The sequence below is a fragment of the Aethalodelphis obliquidens genome, unplaced genomic scaffold (genome assembly GCF_003676395.1).
Source record: "Aethalodelphis obliquidens isolate GAN/ISIS:26980383/991018 unplaced genomic scaffold, ASM367639v1 scaffold80, whole genome shotgun sequence".
Taxonomy (NCBI): domain Eukaryota; kingdom Metazoa; phylum Chordata; class Mammalia; order Artiodactyla; family Delphinidae; genus Aethalodelphis; species Aethalodelphis obliquidens.
The window spans coordinates 4,445,858-4,459,839 of NW_020838024.1; the positions used below are offsets into that span (position 1 = coordinate 4,445,858).

A 13,982-nucleotide genomic window follows, 5' to 3' on the forward strand; every position below is an offset into this window, starting at 1 on the left:
CTAATGTTGATCAGGAGATTTTATTAAAGTTAGATATGAGCTTCCCTGTCAGAGGGATTGAATTTCACTAGCAGTGTAAGAGGTCATACTTTCCTCTGTTCAGATTTGGAAAGTTGAGCCAACATCTCTAGGCTGTAAGTGTCCAATAAGCAGATTCCAGCGGAGAGGGGTCTTGTGGGGACTCAGAAGTCATCTTGATGGTGATCCTGAGGATTTGGCTTATAAACTGACACTTCTCAGTCTGCCTGCTTCCCAGGCACCTCCTTGCCATGGGAGTCAGTTAAGCACTTTAGGGCCTTTCAAGGTTGCTTCACCTGGTCATCCCTGGCAGTGGGAGGTCACGGAGCCAACCCAGCAAGACACAGACAAGAGCACTGGTTTAGGAGCACAGAGATCTGCAGAAGACCTAGTTTTGCCACAAACTAGCTCATGACTTTTGACAGATCTCAGACTCTCAACTTACTTATCTAGAAAAGGGAAATAAGCTAGCTAGACAATGATAAAAACAGCGATAAAAAATGTCTATCATTTACACAACATATATATATGCCAGGCACCTTGCTCAGTGATTTTCAAAGTTTATTCCACTCAAATCTCATCCCAGGACTATGATGATGACTCCATTTTCTGCTCAGTGAAACTCAGCAAGTTTCAGTAACTCACAGATCCTTAAGTAGCAGAGCTGGAATTCAAATCCAAATCATCTGTCTTCAGATACCCCGCTCTTAACCCTTGTACTGTAAGGTCTCCCTAATGTCTGATGTTGGAGGACTCATAACAATACTAGAAAGAAATCCATCCCCTCCAAGCTTGTGGCCTTTGATAAACTCTTCCACAGGCTTCCCCTCTCATGCTCTCCCTTAAATTATGATGAAAAGGGAAGAGGAAGGTTTTGCTCTTTTGTGCTACGGTTGCTACAGCAGGAGAAAGAGGACAGCTGGACGCAAGATTTGCCCCCGACTCTAGTCTCACAGAAGCCAAAGCCAAACTGGAAGCTTTTAGCTTTCTGCCAAACAGAAGTTTTTGAATTAGACACATGGCTCCCAGGGGTTGCATATTTGAAACAAAGCCATGCCTGAAATGTTTCCTGTGCTTTTGAGTTGAAAATTAGCTAGACCCCTCCAACTTCAAAGGCCCACTTTGTAATCAGATACCTTCTGTACAGAGGTGGATCTCCGTGGGTTATTTTCACCTTGGAGAAACTGTGGTTTCCTCCTTGTTTCACGCCTGCCTCCTTGATATCCTTGTGTCTCTTCCCCCGGCAGCTTCGGCATCCAGCATGACGGGAAGGAAAATGACTGTGAGCCTGTGGGCAGGCACCCGTCCATCATGTCCCGCCAGCTCCAGTACAATCCCACCCCACTGACGTGGTCCAAGTGCAGCAAGGAGTACATCACCCGCTTCCTGGAGTAAGTGACTGCACATCTCAGGACAGCCTCACTTGGCTCTCTGTAAACCGGAAGTCACTTTGAGTTCTACCCGAGGCCCGGAAAAGTCTCAGTTCCTCTCACAGGTCACAGTATGAGGGTGGCAACAGAAGGGGTGGACCTCACTGCTGCTTTCTGACCCTGAGATCTAGGTGGGTTTTGCCTCCAGCCTCAGCCGGGTGAATACTCCGTCTCCCCCCAACTCCCCCTTCAGCTTGCTTCTGTCTGAAGGTGGCTCTTTATGACCTGATCGTGAGTTAAGTCCCTGGGGACTGGCAGAAGCAACCCAGACAAGTCAGTGGTCATTGTACCCCATTTGGGGTAAGATGGTGATTTTCTCACTTTACCACTGCTTGTATTTCTTAGATCACATCTGAACAAATGGTGTGAGATGCGATTTGCATTTCCTTTTAGACAACTCTCACCTTGGGCCTGATAGAAATAAAGTTGTCTTGAAGGACAGAGTACACTAGAGGAATGGAAGTTTCTCTTGAATGAAAGACTAAATCTTTCATTTAGGAGGAGATCATAAGCAACTGCTCTCATTTCTATTAACTCATTTTCAGCCGAGGCTGGGGGTTCTGTCTTGACGACAACCCCAAAAAGAAAGGCTTGAAGTCCAACGTCATTGCCCCTGGAGTGATCTATGATGTTCACCACCAATGCCAGCTGCAGTATGGCCCCAATGCTACCTTCTGCCAGGAAGTAGAAGTAAGTGTTGGGTATATTGGTGCCTCTGGTGGGTATGGGCAGGGCTTGAGATCCAGCATGGTAAAGGAAGGGCCAGGGAAATATTTGGAAATCTGAAGATCCAGAAATGGAAACTTTCTATTCATGGCAAGATATCTGTAAGGCAGAAGGACTGAAGTTCAGGTCATTTATATTCCTTGACCCACCTCCTTGGTATCCTTTGCAACTGGGTGGTGGTAAAGAAAATTCTACAGTGATTTTCAAGAATCACAGTTATTCACACCTGCAGACTCCATAGCAACCAACTTAATCCCTAAAGTTGCTCCCTTTCCTGAATTTCCTCTCTGATTGAAGAGCACCTCCAGATGCCAAGGTAGGAATAAGATTTATCCCTAATTCATTCTTCTCCTTTATTTTCTTCAACATCCAAGTGATAAGTCAAGCCCTGACATTTAGCCTCTGATGGCATTTGTGGCTCTGACATGTCATCTTCATTCTCACTACCCTTCTCCTGATTCACTTTCTCATCACCTCTCCTTCTATTGTAATTACCTCCTACCCAACCTCTCCCTCTTTCATACTCTTGCTTAAGTTATTTCAAAAAGACACAAATCTAACTGTGGCCCTTCTCTGCTCTTAGGGTCTTCACTGACCACAGGATAAAGTCCCAACTCCTTTGTATGGCATCCCTTTGTGATCTGGGTCTTGCCTATTCTCTGAACTCATCCCTTTTAGTGCGCAAGTGTCAGTGTTAATACACAGACATGAACAAGGCAGGTCTCGTTGACCCCTGCCAGATTCTGTGCTGTGTACTGAATAGGGTGAAAAAGATGAGACCTCAAGAACGAATAAAGTAAATTCTCTGACCTTGAGGAGCTCATTCTCTGGTTGGGGAGGCAGACAGAGAAATTTCAATACAGTCAGATAAATACAAAAAGAGACATATAGAGAGAACGCTGAAGAGGAAGTAACTGCTCAGACAGCACAAGCAAGACAACGGAGAAAGTAAGGTTGTTGCAAAAATCCCTCACCTTACTTCGAACTGGTTGCCAAGTTATGCTAATTCTGCCCCCAAAATATGTCTAAAGACCACCTGTTCCTGTGATTTCAGTAGTCCCCTGATTGGTCTCCTTTCTAAGACTCTGACCACCTCCCCTCAACTCTGCTCCACTCTCCAAAACACAGCCAAATAGACCTTTATGAAGGAAATCTGATTGTGTTCCTCTCTTATTAAAATATTTCACAGCCTCCCTATGGCCCTACAATAAAATTCAAATTCTCTAAAATGGTTTAAAAGGGGCTTCAGGATTCATCCTCTCTCTCACTCTTTGGCCTTATCTCTTAAAATATTACTTTAACCCTCTACTCTCTAACCTGGAATTCTAAGTATATGTATGTTGGATTTTATCACTTCATATCCTTCATATTTTTCATCTCTTCACATCTCTGCATTTTGTGTAATTTCTTCCTCTTTCCCTTCCAACTCACTAGTTCTCTTTTCAGATATGTCCAGTCCTTTGTTTAACCTGTCTATTGACTTTTTAATCTCATTTATGGTACTTTTTTTAAACTTAGAACAGTTTCTTTTGTTATTTTTCTAGATTTTCTCTGCTTTTTTTTATGATCTTATTTCTAATTCAGACTTTCAATATGATCTTCTCCTTCTTTAATCATATAAGACACATTTATTTTGCAATTTACAATTGCAAATTATAATGGACAATTCTGATGTCCAGAGTCTGTGTGGGTCTGCTTCTCCTATTTGGGGTTTCTTCTAGGTCTCACTTATTATGTATTATTTCCTTTTGTCAATTTCTGCTTTTATTGTGAACTCTCTGTTGTGAAACTTCATGTCAGGCTATTCTTTAGGGTTTAGATGGAAGGCACATTCTTTCAGAGAGAAATTTCACTGCCATCCCTGGGTCCATTTAAAATAAATTATTGGTTGGATGATGTTTGACTACCTACATGAGTGAGATCAGGGCCAGTATGGATGCAAACTCTCAGGGGTAACATTTTACCACTCCTTCTAGAGTTAAAGTCAAAACAGACAAGTTTCCCAGCTGTGTTCCGAGGTTTCTTTCAGTCGGGGGGTAGTCCTTTGGGGTTATGGCCTTATATGAGGTATTAAATCGAACTTCCCACCCTACATAGACGTGAAGCGTTTTCTCCAGTGCCCAAGTGACCATCAAAACTAAAATCTAAGTTACTAGGTTTGTATCTTCAGATTAACAATTTCTCCTACATTTTTAGCCTCTGAGGATTTCCCTTACTTCCTTACCAATTCAGGAATGTGTTTAAAACATTTAGAATATTTTATCCAGGATTGTAGATGTTTTATAGAGGTAAGGATTTTTCTGGTTATCTCTGGTCAAATCTTCTTTTATATTCTGTTTATCTGTACTGAACAGCCTCATTCCCTGTACATGCTGGGTTCTCCACTACCTCCAGAACTTTACATGCTCTGGTTCCTTTGGACCATCTCTCCTACTCATCATTTGAGTCTGAGCTTAAATATCACTTCACATCCTATTGTTCACATCTATGTATTTTTTTGACAAAGCTTTTACTAGACTATATTATAGTTGCTTCTTACTTTTTTATACCCTCCCCTACTATATTGTCAGCTTTCTGAGGGAATTTTTATTCCTGACATTCAGCAGTACCTAGCACATAGTAGGCACTCAATCAATAAGTGAATGAAGTCTTCAAATCCCTGCATATTGCAGCCAAGATAACCTAATCATTTTCAATATTTAAAAAAAAAAAAACTAAAATACTAGAGAATGTAGCATCATCCTTCTTTATTATAACTTTTGTTTATCTTGAAATAGTTTACATCTCAAAAGAAGCTGCAAAAATAGTGCAGAGAGTTCTTGTGTATCCTCACCCAGAATATCATTCTTTATAAATGCATTATGAATTTATAAGAAACTTTAAAAATATCCTGGGGGGGGACAAAAAAGGAGTGATAAGCATCAAATAACTAAAGGGCTTTGATTTTAACATCTGAATGGCAACAGACAATAAGATGTTCACCTTGAGCAGCACAGTGAGTTAGGATTGAGACCCCTATCTGAAGCTGGGAGCCTTTAAGAGCTACACCTCCATGACAGAGTAGATTAGAAGAAATCCACCACCAACAAAGGGAGATGACAGAGAAGCATCTTTTATCTCAGCCTGAGTTTTGAGGGAGAAGGGTGCTGGTGGATAACTTCCTCACTAGAAACTTCTTACCATGGGCCAGCCTCATGCCAATTTAGAGTTCATATTTATACTCTTACATGGTTTGAGAACCCCTCAAAATAATTAACATGAAAATATTTCTGACCTGATAATACCATGGGCTTCCTGGTAGAAACAAAGGTTGAAAAACTGCCCTGGAGGAGCCAACACTCAGCTAAGGATGCACAAAACTCCAATAGATAAAGCTTTGTTCAGTTGAGTTCACAATTCAGCACCTAATTAAAAATGTAAGATGGTCTATCTTCAACTAAATAAGGAAAGACAATAAACCTTCAAGAGCTTTGGATAATTGAATTTTTTAGGTAGGGATAATAAAATAGATACATAAAAGAGGAGTTTTATATAAGAAAAGGGAAGAAAAAGCACTATATAATATATTTAAAGTAGACGTGAAGAACAATTACAACCTCTAGAAATGAAAAATATCACGATTGACTATAAATTTAGTGGACGAGTTACACAGCAGACTTGACAGAGCTGAAGAGAAAATCAGTCAGTTGAAGTTTAGAGTTGAGAAAATTACTTCCCATCCCACTTGAGTGTTTCTCAGAATTGTGTGATGGAGGAGAGGCTGGCCTTTTCCTGATAGAAATCCAGGCTTTTTCAACTTTTACATATAAGAAAATTGAGAGCTAAAAAATACGAAAGTAAAGTTGAAACATGAAGGGTGGAATAGGAAGATCCATCAACAATCATTGGGAGTTGCAAAGGGAGAGAATAGTTGCAAAAGTTGTAAACATGGCGAGGCAAGAGTTAGAAAGATAAAAATTAAGAATTTTCTAAAATAGTTAAAAATACAAGATCTTATGATGAAGGAGCATATTGAATATAGAGTACAGTAAGTAGATGGAATGATGGCAGATGGGTGGACAGAAGAAAAACTAAAAGGTGGATGGAAGCAGCTGAGCCATTTCAGATGCTATGTAAGAATCTTGTCAACCTTCCCTTGTTCCTACTGCAGGAGGAGGAATGTGGGGGAAGATTCAGTTCACTCCCTGGCAGCTAAAACAAGCTGGCTATTTTGGGTAATAAGTAAATAAGCTGAGGTTTTCTGGATGGAATAGTTTCACTTTTCCCTCAATGAGCAGGCTCAAGTTATAACCGCCCAGCTGTTGGTAATCAGATCACCTTCCATCACAGTCCGGATTGATGACTACTGTCACTGGTTGCCCTGCCTAAGGGCAGTGAGTACTGGATATTGTGCTACAGGTATAGAAATTCAACTCTTGGGAAATGTGTTTTACCTCCCATTTTCATATTGCCTAGAATGGCCTACAGACCACTGTTTACGAATGACGACAAAGTCCAAGTTAAGTTTAAACTGAGGGTTCTTGTGTGATTACTTTGCATCATGTTACTCACTAACAACCGCAGCATTTATTGTGGGTGAGTGTGTGTAGATTTTACCATCACTGTACACATGCTTTTGTGCAAGGTTTTTTTTTGTTTCTTTTGTTTGTTTGTTTGGTTTTTGCGGTATTTGTGCAAGTTTTGAACGTAAAAAAAGTACGATCTCATGTTTGTTTTCCAGAATGTTTGCCAGACACTGTGGTGCTCTGTGAAAGGCTTTTGTCGCTCCAAGCTGGACGCTGCTGCAGACGGGACGCGATGTGGTGAGAAGAAGGTGACGTGTCCATGACGTGTCAGTGATGTGAGGAAGGAAGGTGGTGGGTGAAGGGCTTAGCATTCTTGGAGAGAGCAGAGGAGAAGGCCCTGGAGAGCAGCTGCCTCTGGGTGAAGGCAGATCATCACGCAGTCAGACTTGCCAAAGGAAAGGATTCCACTTCCACAACTCCTTTTGAGCCTTCACTGGAAACAAGTAGTCAGGGAGAGAGGGCCACGCTCCAATTATAAAACATCTGGCCCATCTTTTCCCGATGACTTTCCGTGGAGTTTGTGGTCAGTAACATCTGCTGGGCTTATCATCAACCTTCATTTTGACATTTTTCCCCCCTCCATATTGAACATTGGGAAGGACAAGCCAGTGGCTTCTTCTTTCCAAAGATGCTGTATCTAGACCACTTGTTATCTTCTTTCTCATCATCAGACCTGCATTTCTTGAAGTCCTACGCACCTTATTAAGCAGGAAAGCCATATACCCAAGAACTCAGAGATGTTAGATATCCTCCAGACTACCTAAGAACAGGGTAATACATGCTGCTCAACAACACCATTTGGGTTCGTTGTGGGCCTAGGATTTATGTGGTTAGTGGGTGTCTTTACACAGCTTGAGTGTGGCACAACCCATCACTGAGATTACAGAACTTGATCAGAATACACAGTGACCAGAAATAATGAGAAAGAGGAGGGCAGCAGATGAAACATGCCCAGATACTCCAGGAAAATGTGGCCATTTCTAACAACCAACTTGCATTTCTTGTTTCCCTTTTCCTGTGTTCACCCTCCTAAACTGGTAGTTGTTGAAGGATTCCCTTGAAGAGGGAGAGAGTGGACTTTTTCCTGAGCCACTTGAAACACCAGAACTGGAAAGAATGGGTAGAGTTATAGGAAAGCAGAAATTTTTCTTGATGCCTAACTTCAGCTTCTTAACAACTTGTGTTTTCCGGCAATGAGTGGACATTTTGCAGGAGGATGTTATCTGTTGCAAACATTAAATACCCATAGAGGCTACAGAGAAGTGTTATCACAGTGCCAGTCTGCAAAATGTTTGTTACGGTCTTCAACAAGATAAGAAGCTTGCACCAGAAAGGAAATCAATTACGTTACTGAACAACTATATTACTAAGCATATTCAGCTGACATGCTTTTCATGGCGAGACTTCCTCAGTGAAGGAAGTGGTGTGTTGATTTACTTCTGGGGTGCAATCTGTCAGTCACACTTTGAGTAACACTCCTGCATTCACTGCAACTAGGCACTGTAAAGTTCCCTTTAATTCCTGAAAGACTCTGATTCTAAAACCCAAGGCTCTTGGGGGAAATTCTTTTATGAGGCTCTCTTTGTGCTACATCTGATGTGTGATTTGTAGGAAGTCTGCTTGCTCTGGGAGAACTGGGTTTAGACTGCTAGGTTTCCTGACTCAGCTTACTATGGGAACCTTCCTGACTTATGCATCTCCTGCCTTTTCCCTTTCCAGTGGTGTATGGCTGGCAAGTGTATCACAGTGGGCAAGAAACCAGAGAGTATTCCCGGAGGCTGGGGCCGCTGGTCACCCTGGTCCCACTGTTCCAGGACCTGTGGAGCTGGAGCCCAGAGTGCAGAGAGGCTCTGCAACAACCCTGAGTAAGTCCAGCCAAAGATATTTCCCTTCCTTCCATGAGCACCGGGAGACTAGTCGTGGACAGCATGACTTCAGTGACCCCAGGCCTTCTGAGGGAAATCAGATATGTTCCCAAAGATGAAAGGGAGCCAGGAGGAAGATTCATAGAGTGTGAAAAAAAGGTGGTTCTTTTTTGCTTTGTTTCATTTTGGCTTGGCACTGGATTTTACTAGAACTTGGGTAAGTAAGCTGATTCCATCATTTGGAGAAATAAGCAAATTTTTTTTAAAGTAAAATCTATGTGAAAGACTTTAGGAGATTACACAATTAAATCCTTCTAAATAACCTCATTCTATCAGTGGGGATTAGTTATACCCAATTTTGCTGATAAGATGGCACCTTTCTTTCCATCATAATGAATGTACAATTTAAAAAAATATTCTTCTTCCCTTAGGTGACTAATTAAATAGCTAGGCACATTTTTTGAGGATAATTATTTTTAATGTTATAGATTAGGATTTTGTAAACCTCAGAGTTCCATATTAGCCTGTCAAGGATTCCATAGACGTTATTTCACAAGTGGCTTTCAATTTTTTAATCAAATTGCTTAATTTTTTCATATTTTAAGTTTGTATAATGATATTATATATTTCCTTGATTTCCAAATATATATTACATTCTTAATTTCATTATTTCTCAGTGTTCTAGTTCCCAAGTATAATTTTTAAAAAGTGTACATACAATGCCTCCTGTAAGTAGAAAATGTATTAAACTTCTTTTACCTAGATTTACATTAGTCTGCATTAAAGAGTAAGAGTCACATTTTTTAAAAGTGATAAATATGGTTATAATTCTCTCAGTTTTTCAGTTCCAAATCTTACTTCTCCTTTTTATAATAAATATATTTCTATATGTATATATCTGCACGTATATATATATATATACATATAAACTATATATATATATATAATTTATCCTAGAGGTTAATAAATTAACATCTATGAAGAGTTTAACATAATATCTACTACATAAAATTGTCAGTAAATGGTAGTTATTATGTTATCTTTACCATCTCCCATGCATATAATTAAGTGTACATTTGAGGAATTTGGGCAAAATTGTTTTAAAATCTTACCTTTTTGTTTAAATACAAAGTTCCTGTGACTTCAAAAATTCAAAATCAGAAATCCCTTAAAAAATATTTTTACAGAATATCTTTATAGTTTGTTTCAATGTGATCAGAAAAGTGATTTCCATTTCAGAGATCAGGAAATACAGGCGATTTGTTCTAGGACCTATTGTCAGTGTTCTGTATCAGCCACTACCCAGTCCGTAGCCTTCCTGGGAGGATGGTCAGTGATCCATGGTTGTCAGAAAAGGGACATCCTTGTTGAGGAAATGAAAGATGATCCTCTAACTTGGCTTCAGGGGGAAAAAATAGTCCCAACTCCCATCTCAGAGGCTACAGTTTGTCTTAGAGTCTCCTTGGATGAGTGACCGTGTCTGATCTCAGTAGCTGGTTTGCTTAAGTTCATTGAGAACCATAGCAATGGAAACACAGTAACAGATTCAGTTCTGTGATTCAGGTCATGGACTCAGGTCAGTGCATCCTTGATGTGTTATCAGTCAGCTGTCTAGTGAGAACCCAGCAGGGCTTGGCTCACAAAAGGCTCTTGGATGGAAATGACTTGGAGAGGTGCCAGGTCATAGAGTGTCACTCCATTGTCACAGATAGGAAGCCAGCCTACCCTCAACTCTCAAGGACAATTCTTAGTCCCGCCTACAGGGAGTTAATGAATGTGAACTACCTTGGTCAAAGAATTATCTTTGGGTGTGATAAATGCAGGAAGTGCCTACAGTAGGATAATAAAGTGTCATTTAAGAGGAGAAGGAGATTACTTAAGGCAGGAATTCAGGAAGAATTCATGATGGAGATAGCATTTATTGGTCCTTAAAGCACAGGCAGTATGTAGGTGTTTAGAGACTTAAGAGAGCAGAAATCTATTTAGAAGCACAGAAAAAATAAAAGCAAATAAGTCAGCCTGTATCATGGGAGCAGTGTGCAAATGAGGAGGAGTGTGGGAAGAAAAGTTGTTCAGGTGAGGTAAGTCAGTATCATGAGGGCTTTGGATGCCAAGCTCAAGAGGCTAGACTGGATTCTGTGGCCATGGGGTGCTGTTAAAGATTTTTAAACAGGAAACTAAAATAATTAAAGCAATCATAAAAATTAGCCAGAGAAGAGTGTGTACGGTAGGTTAAATGAGGAAGAAGAGGGCAGACAGGAATGGAGATAAGGGGTGAACTAGTTCGGTGATTGTGGGAATGAAAAGGAGGAAATAAAATGAAAGTCACAACTGATGACCAGGCAACTAATTGACCATGGAGTCAAACTATTTCAAAACAGGCAACTATATACTTGGGACTGAATGTTCATGGGCAACAGCAAAAAATGTGGGAAATTTGAAGAATTTATTCAAACGGTGAGTTTTGAGGCTAGAGAGGGACAAGGTTTGGCAAGGAAGGGGCATGGCCGGATGCCAGAGGATTTTTAAAAGAAAATGCTGGCCTTTAAGGAAATTAAAGAAGAGTTTGTGTGTTTCATGTGTAGACCAAAGTTTGGAGGGAAGTACTGCACTGGAGAAAGAAAACGCTATCGCTTGTGCAACATTCACCCCTGTCGCCCAGATACACCAACATTTCGGCAGATGCAGTGCAGTGAGTTTGACACTGTTCCCTACAAGAATGAATTCTACCACTGGTTTCCAGTTTTTAATCCAGGTAAGGAGCTATGAGAGTATATTCCAGATCTAAGACTACAGCCATTATCAGAAAGCATTTATCTGTCAGGGTACCTGTGATGCCTTGCAAAGTTCAACAAGAAGAGAATAGTGTCATCAAGAGCTTTATATTTTAGGAGGTGGAGACACTGACCTGGTTAAGTGGATCAGTAAATGTTGAAGGTGAATATTCCGACTCCATGCTGAGCTATATTGGAGATAAAAGAGAAGTTTATCAAACATGATGCCTCACTTCAAAACAGCTGAGGTGCAACTAAGCAATAAGCGGAGCTTGTAGGGATTCAGAAACTAATCACTGATGAAAGTGCTGGTTGATGAGCATGTGGAACTGAATGTAATTTTGGCAGAAATTCAGAAAAGAAGATCATTATGGTTTTGGAGTAATTTCAAAGAAGTCTTCCAAGGAAGTAGTTGATGATTCTTAAGCATGAGTAGTCTTTCTCTTGGCATAAGGGAGGGGGAAGGCATTCAAAATAGAGTCATCAATTCCAAGTGAGAGGAGAAAAGCACAAGGAAAGACAAGATGGTAGAAAATGAATGAGAAACTTGATCAGAAATGAGTAAAAGCCAGCTCTGGGCCAGAAATCAACATTTTGTGATGTATAGGACAGTATAAGAAGGGTAAAAAGTAAAATCAGGCATCTAAAGGATGCATATCAGAGGATGGGGGCTCTCCAAACAGAGTTGCAGAATCGAGCAGCAGCTTTGGCAGTGCTTCCCTTGAATCAGCACCAGTGACACATTCTCTACTGAAAATGAGGAAGAATCATTGACTGTTAGCTATAGATTAGCCTCAAAGAGTATCTGTGCTATTTGTTATTCAAATAGAGAATGAAAGAAAGATTTTCCTGAGTTAAGGAGATTTGAGACAAGGTAGTGAAAAGTAACCACGTTTTTTGTGATTATTCAGTTTCTGAAATGCAGCATGATAGAACAGAAGAGGACTTGTAGATGTCAGCCAATGAATGAAAAGTACATATTTGGACTGTTAGAAAACTGATATAGTCAATTGCTTTTGGAAAAAATAGTGCTTTTCCTTCTTTGTGTCTCCAAAATACCCCGATGGCTGTTTGTCATGGGCAACGTCTGCTCCTTGTCGCCCGTTGTTTAGCATCATTCATGCTCTAGGGGAGTGAGTCATTTGGGTTTTGGTGCAATTTTACTTTATGATCCAAGCACTCGAATACAGGAAAGCTCGTGTATATACTCATATGGGTGCAAAAAAAAAAAAAAAAGATAGTTATGAAAGGTATAGCCAGTTGGTACTACCTATACCTGTATTTTGGACATTCTGTTTTGTTGGAACTAGTTGAGTCAGCAGTACTATAGACTCTGAATGAGCACTCTTCCAGGACTAAAATGGCATAGCTGCCTCAGTGTTGTGACAGGTGCTTAGTTTGGGATACCCACACCTGCCAGAGTCAGGGTTGAATTTGTGTCTGCTGCACTCTGATGGCTCAAGTAGCTATACTTATAATTAAAGATTTGGATCAGCTTGACTTTTCATTGATTTACAAGCATTTATCATGTGCCCACTTTTTGCATAGCCTAGCAATAGGTATTAAAGAAATGAGAGCTATAAAAGTAGACACAGATTTCACTCACTTTGGAGTGATCAGTTTGCATCTGTATTGAGGCTGTATAAACCATGTGAGGGAATTTAGCTGAGTGCCATCTGCTTAACTCACCATCTACCTGGGCTGTAAGCCTCCATTCTCCATCTCAGGGGTTTTCTTACAGGATCCTGTGCTATTATTTGAGCATCATGACTTACCTGCTAACCCAAGTAACTACCACCTTGACCAATACACTGATTTCTTTCCCCCATCAACCTCTATCCTACAGAGCTGCTATTTTCTTAGTTCTGGGCATCCTGGGTGACAGCAGTGTGGCATTCATGACAACAACTCTGTGCAGAACACTTAATCTGTGCCAGGCATTGAGCACTTTACACCCTCCCAGCCTTTCCTTAGAAGCCACCAGAGGATAAACTAACTTACAGCAGAGTTTTCTACCCACTCAGTAGACAGTGTTAAGTGTCTTAGTAAGTGACCTTTGGCAGATTTGCTAAGTAGCCAATGACAGAAGAAGAATCATAGATTCAAACATTTGGAATAAGCATAGAATCTCTATCAAACCTTGTAGTTTTCACACTCTGTTCCAGGGCTTCCAAAAATGTTTGATTCTATTATAATTTCATTTTCCAAAAGAAATAATTTAAACTATTTTTAAAAGTGCAATAAAGAACAATGCTTACACTCAAAAACAGTATATGTTGAGTTTTAACATATCAAAAAACAGCAATACATTAACTTACACAAATTAATTGGTTTTCTACAGACCTTAGAATAAAAGTTTCCCATCAACCCAATTTAACTGAGAAATATCCTGAGATTACAGGTCAAGTTGTTCTAAACTGTTATCATTTACAGCTGTTTGTGTGAGTCAAGATTTTTCAATGTTGTACAAATGAAAAAACCCACAGAAAAAAATTAGGTGCTGCAGCCATATGTCTGTAACTGCCATCTGTAAACTTGATTTCAAAATTTTCTGTTCATCTTAACAGTCTCTTTTGATCCCACTGAACTATTTTTAAGCATTAT

The 13,982-nt window shown here is 40.1% G+C and overlaps 1 protein-coding gene across 2 annotated transcripts in view; it reads left to right on the forward strand.

The window, feature by feature from the left end:
• The window catches only part of ADAMTS12 (ADAM metallopeptidase with thrombospondin type 1 motif 12), a 383,295-nt gene that overhangs the window by 238,452 nt on the left and 130,861 nt on the right, over nt 1–13,982 (forward strand). For both annotated transcript variants that reach the window (XM_027092637.1, XM_027092636.1), the window contains exons 8-12: nt 1,266–1,409; nt 1,994–2,138; nt 6,895–6,987; nt 8,459–8,604; nt 11,190–11,359. In XM_027092637.1, the coding sequence (XP_026948438.1) occupies nt 1,266–1,409; nt 1,994–2,138; nt 6,895–6,987; nt 8,459–8,604; nt 11,190–11,359 (698 nt within the window). The remainder of the gene's footprint in view (nt 1–1,265; nt 1,410–1,993; nt 2,139–6,894; nt 6,988–8,458; nt 8,605–11,189; nt 11,360–13,982) is intronic.